At 40.8% G+C, this 9,538-nt stretch overlaps 1 protein-coding gene across 1 annotated transcript; it reads right to left on the minus strand.

Moving 5' to 3' along the window:
• Nucleotides 1-9,222: 9,222 nt before the first annotated feature.
• On the minus strand, nt 9,223-9,532 carry LOC106735442 (runt-related transcription factor 1; the record flags this gene model as incomplete). Its single annotated transcript, XM_014589934.2, is given in 1 exon segment — nt 9,223-9,532. A coding segment is annotated over 1 exon segment (232 nt), but the record flags the coding sequence as incomplete, so codon positions are not given.
• Nucleotides 9,533-9,538: the final 6 nt, after the last annotated feature.

The raw sequence follows: 9,538 nt of genomic DNA on the forward strand, positions 1-9,538 counted from the left end.
GCCGGGCGCGTGTGCGTGCGTGCCCAAGATCCCGAGAGGAGAACGGAGGAGAAGGGATTGCGGCATGGCCATCTCCCTTGGGGGGTGATTTCTTGCTTTCTGCCTCTCTGTCTCTGTCTGTCTGGCGAGCGTACCCACCTATAGCAAAAAAACAAACAAACAAAAAACCCCATAATTTTATTCCCATGATATCTTAATCCAAGGTATTATAGCGGCTTAGATGACCTTGGCCTTGTCATACTGGTGTCCAGCTGACCCAATGGTGTGTGCATGTATGTGTGCACATGGGTTTGTTATGTGCATATGTAATTGTGTACACCTAATGCCGGAGACAGAAATAGCTCAGAGAACTGTACTTTGATTACACTCCTGGTTAAACTATTTTCAGTTCCATTGAGTCCCGTGTTTCTTATAGGCATCTCTTCACATTTTTATGTACTTTTCCCCTCAGGTGTATATGCAAGATTCAACTTCCACGTCAATCTTACTATGATTCTTAGGAAACAATGAGTAATATTGGTTCAGATCTTCCTATCCAGGTTGTACTTTTCCCTTCTTGGCATGAAAATTGTCATTTGTCTTTTGAAAGAAAATTGCTACCTATTTATTACAGTTCTTTTTTTTTTTTTCTCTATCTTTTTCAGGTTGAGTTTCATTAGTATCTTTTTGGAGACTCTCATACTTATGTTATGGTCCCACATGCTATACTTTGGTGGTTTGTTTATCTACATGTAAGACTATCCACATAATTAGCGAGCCTCATATAAAATGAAAATGCAGGATCCTTTTGTTAAGAAATTAGTAAGAGGGCCAGCATGTGGTGTGGAATTTAAGGCACTGGATCCCATGTGACCAGCTGCATGGTTTGAGTCCTGGAACTGGAGGCCTGAAAATCACACCAAGTGTATGTAAGTGTGTGTCCAAAATCTCGAAAAGAGACTGGAGGAGAAGGGATGATGGTGTGGCCATCTCCCCTGGGGGATGATTTCTCACTTTCCCTCTGTTTCTATTCTCTGGTGAGCATATGTACCCTATAGCAAAACCTAAAAAAGAAAAGAGGGACAAGAAAAATGATGAATAAGAATTTCAAGATGACACAGAATAATAAACTAAAGGTGGGAACCTTATGAGTCTGGTCAATGAAGCCGGCTTTGAGTGTGCTTTGGGCTTATAGATTATGAGCATATTCAGTTTCTTGGTACCTAAAACTCAACAAATGTTGGTTAAGTAAATAAACCAACAAATAAATGAACATAAGAACAAACTTTTGAAAAAAGGCAACCATTTTGTAAGAGAGACACTGATTTTTAATTGCTTGAAGAAACCCTTACAGAATCACTGAAGTGAGAGAAAAAAGTGGATACATGCAATTATTTGTAGTAACAAATAATCATACTTTGTATGTGTGTAATACTTTTCATCTTCAAAACACTTTCAAAACATTAATTAATCCTTACAACAGCATCAATGAAATTGAAACCAGAGGGAGAATTTGAGGTATGCAAAAGTTAATTACCAATATTAAAATTTGGCACACAACTCACACTCCTCCTACTGGGGCAGTAAACACATTCCATGCCATCTCCTCTCCCTCTGAAAAAAAAAGAACATAGGAGCTTAGTTCTAATATGTCCATCAAGGAGGAGTCAACACTATCTGCTGAGAAAACCTCTGGGCTAGGGAGAGGTTGATGGTTGCCATTTGCTCACTTCTGAGTTCCCTTGAGATTCAGAGATTGGGGCCAGTGGGTTGCGTGGTGGCTAAGGTACTGGGCTCCCAGATGGTGTACTGTCATTTGAGTCCCAGACCTGGCGGCTTGAAAATCACACTGGACATATGTGCATGTGTGCATGTGTGCCCAGGGTTCCAGGAGGAGAAGAGAGGAGAAGAGATTGTGGCATGACCATCCACCCTGGGGGGGTGATTTCTCTTTTTCTCTCTCGCCATCTCTCCAGTGAGTACACACGCCCTATAGCAAAAAAACAAAAACAACAACAACAACAAAAAAATGAAACAAAACAAAAACAAAACTCAGAGATTAAAGATTCTGAATCTGGCTAGAAGTAGGTGTGGTTTATTTATTTATTTATTTAATTTATATATATATATAAAAGTGAGGGATTACCTGCCAAGGCAGATGCTCACACCACAGTCCCTTCTCCCTCATTTCTCCTTTTGGGATTTTAGGCACACATACTCAAGTTTGTTTTTCAAGCTGCTGCGCCCAGGACTCAAACTGTTCAGGAAGACATATGGAACCCAGTCATCTTAAATACTATGCCACTTACTGACCCTGAGCTCATTAAAAACAAAAAGTTTACTTTCTGAGAGTGAGGTATAAAGAGAAGTACACTCAATAGGGTCTCTTATTACCCAGTCAGTCAGGCTCATGGGTATGCATGCTTGCATCTGATGTGTGCAGACCAAACCAGGAACCAAACTCTGATATTACATATGGCCTCCAACACTATAGATCAGTGTGCTACTAATATTATTACTGTGGCTGAGCTGGGATGAGCTCATTTTGAACAAAGATGTGGGAAATTCTCTAAAATCATAAGATAAAGGTCAGCTGATATCTCAAATCTAAAAAAAAAAAAAAAGAGCTGGAAACTTTTTTGAATCCTGAGGCACATTAGATATTCTGGTGAGAACTTCACCTGCATCATCTGGGGTGAAGGAAAACTTGACTTTTGTACAAAGAGGGTTAGTGTATCCAAAGTGACTGGCTCACATGGAGCTGCTAGAACCCTGAGCATTCTATACTTCCAGTTTTTCTAGGCTGGAGGGATGAAAACGAGGTGCTGGTACACTTTAGCGCGGGGAGCAGCTACCTGTCCCCTCTGGAGCAGAGTCTTTTACACCAGAGTCTTTCACATCTGGTCTGTATATTGCACAAGTCGTGAGGCCTACTGGTGCAAGCTGTCATTGTACTCTCACAGCCAATGACTAAGCAGCCTTCTGAAGGGAAGGAGAGCATACCTCTCATTTCTCTTCAAATATGGGCTGTGCATAGTGATGTCTTTCCAAAGAGAACATCGTGGAAGGTAGGGGGGATAAGAGGGTAACTTTACAGAGTAGAAAACTGACAAATATTACTTCAGTCAACTGATCACAGTCAACATGGAAGTGAAAATATTTGTTGCTGTTGTTTTCCAGGACTAGATTTTTTCATTTGGAATACTTTTCTTTCTTCTTTTTTTTGGTTTGCTATAGGGCATGCACATTCGCTGGAGAGAGACAGAGAGAAAGAAAGAGGGAGAGAGAAAGTGAGAAATCACTCCCTGGAGGGATGGTCATGCTGCAGTTCCTTCTCCTCCATTCTCCTCTCTGAGTTTTGGACATGCATACATATGCATCTGGCTTGTTTTTCAAGCCACCAGGTCCTAGACTAGAACTATGCAGTTGGCAATATGGGATCCAGCCTCCTCAAGCACCATGCCATCTTCCTCTGGAATACTTTGAGCTCTTCAGAAAGTGCAAAATCTCCCTGACGCTCACATTTGATTTAAAAACAAAAAACAAAAAACTGCTACCAACAGTGGGGATCAAGCATCTACTTGGATAGTCTCTGCTTTTCTTCTTTAGCGCGGCCATAGTCATATTTAACCTGATCCTATCACCCATTTCTTACCTCTGTAAAGTTACCCTCTTATCCCCCCTACCTTCCACACTTCATTAGCCATTACGTCCTTAGTTATATGTTTTTTATATTGATTTCACTTGGTTTGGTTCCTAACAGTTTCTGTAGTCACCCTGAAGGCCATTTAAGACCATGATAAGGTTCCAGGAAATGATAGTGACAGAACTGGAAGAAGGGTTAGATAGTGGTTCTTGGCTGAAAGGTGACCTAGGTGACAGTCTTGAGTGCTAAAAACTAATAATACTTTGCATAAGGGTGGTGGCAAAGGAAGAATTTTTTAAAACTCTCAACCGACACCTGAGCCAGACTTATACAATTGCCATAAATGAATGAAGAAGCTGACTGGCTTCAGGTTAAACACATATCTTTTCTACTTTGTGTTTGCAAATCCCATATAATTCTTCTTTTGTTTGTTTTGCTATAGGGTGTATGTGCTTGCTGGAGAGAGACAAAGGGGGAAAGAGAAAAAGTGAGAAAGCACTCTGCAGGAAGGATGGCCATGCTGCAATTCCTTCTCCTCCAGTCTCTTCTCAGGATTCTGGGCATTCACACATACATGCCCAGTGTGTTTCTCAGGCTGCTAGGTTTGGGAATCAAGCCACACAGTCAGCCCTTTGGGATCCAGCTGCCTTCACCACCATATCACTTGGGTGGTCTTCTATTATTATTTTTAACGCCATTAAAGCACGCTTCACTGGTCCTTCATACCCAAAGAGAAAACTCTGGGAGTCTGGGACTTTCTTGGTTATCATGGCTTCAGAAGCCAGAATATATTGGAAGCACTGGGGATTAGGGGTACAGGCTTCAGCATGAAGCTGTCATTGAAGGAATTTCCATAATATGCTGCAGTGGGCTTCACTTGGTTTCCCAGCCCTTCATCTCAGAGAAAGACGAAATCAATTTGATAAGGTGTATGCACTTGTCAAAATGTTTATTTGCCATTCACACTAGTTGTAATATTGGATTTACAGAAGAAACCATGGTACAAAGAAAGTAAGGCTCCAATGGCTCCTGAGCAGCAGCAGTCCAGCTGCCCTGCACGGATGGGGCATGATAAAATGCTGCCAGAAGAGAGGAGGTGGCCCATCCTGACTATGTACAGTGGGCTGCATACAGTGGAGGGCCTGCTCCCCTGAGCTATCTAGAAACACCGTGGATAGGAAGTTCTAGGGAAATCCTCTTATATCTTATCTGGTTTAAAACCTGAGGTTGACACTTTTCCTTCAGGAAATGTTCAATATATCCATACCAGAAAGAAAGAAACCTGCATATGAATTTCCAGGATGCTTTGTGATCAGATCAAATAATTACCACAGAAATAAACACTTGGTGGGGGCTTGTTTAGGTAAGACTACATTTCCCATTATTTTTTCAATAGATGTGTTATACTGTTGTTTCAATTTGGAAGTTTATTTTTTTTTCATTGATTTTTATACATCCAGAATAACAGAAATAACCAACAGTTCTTTTTGGTTTTTGCACATTGATTTCCCCTAGAACTTTAAAAAGTGAACTTAAAAAAAAAATTGGAACCATGCTATTGGCTGTTTACAAAAGTGAGTAAGAAGTAGCTTTTTTAAATGTCTAAAATAAACAAAGTAGAAAGAAGCATTTTTCTACAGTATTTAGCAAACATAAGAAAAAGTCTTTAGAAACACACACACAAAAAATGAAAAAAGTTATTACAGCATTAACGATATTTTATAACGAAGCTTAAAATCTATTTACATACATAAATACAATTAACTTTGTTGATGCAACTCTCTGGAAGAAAAAATAAAAGCCAAATGATCAGCCTCATCAATTCTGATCTGGCTAAAGGGAAGGGAAAAAAATTCCCAACCATCAAGCAAACAAAAAACCCCAAATAAATGTATATTCTAGGGTAAACAAAAAGGCATTATGTTCAGGTGTAAAACATGTTTTCTGAGATTATTGTCAAATCAATTTTTTATATATAAAACATCCTAAACATGTCATGCCCCCAAAAAGCAAAACTCACCAAATCTGAAAATCACCAGGGTGGAATGTCCCAAGGAAACAGGTATTTCAAGATAGGAAATCTGCAGTCCTGAATTGCAGGACATGTGAGTGAAACCATTCATTTCCCTTCTAATCAGAGAATTTCTGTTTATCTACACAGAAACTCTAGGCAGCAGAAACACTATTTATTCACTGATCGTAATTTGCCCCAGAAAGTTTCTATTGTTGGACAGCAAGCAGATCCAAAATGGTTGGAAATGTCTGTTTTATGGAAGATACCGATAAACAGGAGAAAAGCTGACTCACCATGTTCCTTATGTAAAGGGATAAGAATCAGATCTCCTTGTGGTCTGGCTATTTGGTATCATGGTGGGGGTGTATACTAGATCCTTAGAGAAAATAGGAGAACATAAGGATAAGGTGGAATTTGAGGGAGGGAGGAAAAGAGAAAAAGAGGGACATACTGGGGACAGAAAGAGAAATGTATTTTTAAGTACATCTAAAAATATATTTAGAGAAAAACAAAAAGAACTAAAATATGTGTTCATGTCAAAATCATAAATAAGAACACAAATAAACAGTAGAAATGGCTTATAAAATCTTTCTTTTCTTGGACCAATGCTCTCAGATACATCCAGTTATTAACATGATTGGCTTAAGGGTCTTGCTGCTAGTTTACCTGAAGGCAAAGAATAATAAGACACTTTAATTTACCAGAAGGTAAGGAATGTAATTCCTCAAGGGGGAAAAAAAGCATTATGTGAGACCTATCTGCAAAGCAACTAAGTTTTTTTTTTTTTTTTCTGAAATGATTAAATATGCAGATAAGGGTCTGTGATGCTCTGAATGGCCAAACCAATGAGTCTACAACAAAGAAACAAGCCCACTCATCTAGGGCTTTGAGAGTGAAGGTTCAATGTGAGAAATGATCTGATTGCCCTCAGAGGGCATTAGGCTGGTTTTGAGTAGGAATAACTTCAGGTACCAAATTTGAACTTACAAATACATCTTTTTCTTCATTTTCTCCAACATTTTCTCTGGTCAGATATAGTAATATATGCTTGAAAAAAAATTTCAGTCTAATTTGAGGAAAGTGGGCTAATGGTCTTTTTCAGTAATTCAATTTTTTATTTTTTGGAGATTTGATGGTAATTTACCAGCAAATGTCATATGGACTAACATATAAAACTGAATTGTGTAGGGAGTTATGTCTAAAATGAAAATGAATATATTCTGAGTTTCTCCAAGACCTGCTACAGTTCTCCAGATAAGAATGACCTGACAAAACAAACTGCTTTCCTCTTTAACTCTTACCTAAGTGCTACTGCATCTGTGTAAAACAAAAAATCAATATATATATATATATATATAAGAAAACTCAAAAACATGTTGTCGTAAATAAGTCCAGCTGTTTCGCTGCCTGCAGCCAAAGATTTAATTTGAATGCTTAAATTTATAAAATAAAAATCAAACACTGTTCTGAAGTCCTGCTTTTAAATACTCTTCAGAGTTGACCTGAAATCATTTCAACTAATTTAAGAGGTACATTAAATAACAACCAGATCATTTTGAGTACACATATGTCAAAATCAGCAGTTAGTATTTATGAGTTGTACAACAACTGCATTCTGACCAAATCCTCCAATAAAAATAGTGCCATAAAATTTACAGTGACATCGATATGCTTGAATTGTAGCCATGGGCAGCAGCCAACATGAATTTTTCCTGTCATGATGGTACACAGGTCAAAGTGCACACACCCTCTAGGGTAGGGTCTCAGCCCGGTAAAAGTAACACACAGATGTTGGTGAGTGAGCAGCACCAGATGGGGATCCTGCATAAGCGGGATGTTTTTTCATTTGACTCCACTGAGACACACAGAAGAAAACTGGCTCCTTCAGGCCTGCTTCTGGGCCTAAAAGCTGAGAATTCAGCTAAAGATCTTTGACTCTCTAGCCTACCTGATCCAGCCCCTCCCAATCCCACATCTGTGGGTTGGCCAAACGTTTTGTTCTGTCTCAGTGAATGGTGCTATTTTAAAAAGGAACACTTTCTTGCTATCATAGAAATGAGCAGTTAAGACACCCCTAAATGCATTCATTTAGTTCCTATGTAAATACTTCTCCATACAGCTTACTTTGGATGTGTTGTTATAAAGCATGTCTGAAATGATCAGAAGTCTATGAAGTGAGCAAACCCCTAAGCAGAAATTAAATCCTCTCTAGAGTTGTAATCACTGGCACCTGCCTGAACGACCAGATTTGACATCTACTCCAAGGGAGGGAGCCAGATATGAGACCCTTTGTTGAGCCTGGCAGAAAATTCCGTATTTCTGATACTTGGAGTGACTCTCAGTGTCTAAAAATCCTACTGAAGACATTGCTGCATTAGCTACCAACTCTTCTGATGAATATGAAAGGGCATTTAATGTAAACAATATTTCTAGATAACCAACTGATCACATTACCCATCCTTTTTTTCCCAGCCTTCTTCAATGTGACACATTTAACTTTGGCTACTATCAAAAAGAAATGTAGTACTTGATATTTTTCTTAATATAAGTACATTTAAATAATTAAAAAAGTATCAACACGTAAGTAAAAGTCTGAACATCAAGATACATAAATATCTAGGGACTTCCTGTGGGAATACAGTAGTTAAAATTTACCCAAAGCTGTAGCTGCTTCTCAAATAACAACTACACAAAAGTCCAAAAGAAAAGTTAAATAAAACAGAAGAGGATATTTCTTTCAATTTTCAAAGCAAGAAAGAAGCAAGCTCAAATATATACGTGTGCATATACAGTGTGTATATATATACTCAAATATAGTGTATATATGTATAATAGAGTATATATACACACACTACATACACACACGCACAATCAACCAAATGCTAATATGCATTTTGCAATATATAAGGTGCAGAAAAGAAAATTAAGAATTAAATGCCAAACAGGATGAGTTGCATCTCCCTCCCCCGAAAATACTCCACTCTTTGGAATAAACAACTTGGTTAAAAAGTTAAGTCAAGGGTATAAAAATCTTTCTTTTATTCACAGCATGGCTAAATCAGAAGCATTCACAGTTTCCCTCTGGGAATCTTCCTGTTTGCTTTGCAAGGTGTCCACATGGTGGTGGTCAACAGGACACCCTCAAGTTGTGTCAGGTTAAGAAAAAAACTTTGCGTAGGGCCAACAGCGATAGCAATCTGCTTGCGCTTCAAAAGCGCAGGAGGCTCAGAGGCCCCAGCCTGGAGAGAGATCACAGATGATGAACGAGCTCACACCCAGGCCTTGGCCCAGCTCAGCCCAGGCTGGTTTCTCCGAAACAGAAGGCTCGGACCCTGAAGAGGGCCCTCCTGGACCATGTCCAACCGCGCGGCCTGAAGGACACAAGGATGCCGCTCCGGCCAGGGGCCTCCTGACCGCCCTCAATAGGGCCGCCACACGGCCTCCTCCAGGCGCGCGGCGGGCGCCATGTTGGTGGGGGAGTTGCTGTGGCTGCCCTCGGCTTCCACCACGTCGCTCTGGTTCGGGAGGCTGGGGTTGAGCAGCGCCGAACCGGTGGAGGCGTTGGGGCAGGGCGGCAGGATTCAGCGCTCGCCGCCCCCCATCGAGAACTGGTAGGAGCCGGCTGAGGTGCGGTAGTACAGGTGGTAGGAGGGCGAGCTGGCCTGGAAAGGGCCGCCTTGTGCCTGCGACGAGCCGGGGTAGGGTGGCGGCAGGTACGTGTGGTAGCGCGTGGCCGAGCTCATGGCCGACATGCCGATGCCGATGCCAGACGTGACCGGCGTCGGGGAGTAGGTGAAGGCGCCAGGGTAGTGCATGCGGGGGTCCGAGATGGAGGGCAGCGCGGGGAACTGGCGTGGGTCTCCGAAGGCGGTCAGGTCCGGAGCTGCTGTAGGCGGGCG

Source organism: Tupaia chinensis, unplaced genomic scaffold (genome assembly GCF_000334495.1).
Source record: "Tupaia chinensis unplaced genomic scaffold, TupChi_1.0 Scaffold000392_1, whole genome shotgun sequence".
NCBI lineage: Eukaryota > Metazoa > Chordata > Mammalia > Scandentia > Tupaiidae > Tupaia > Tupaia belangeri.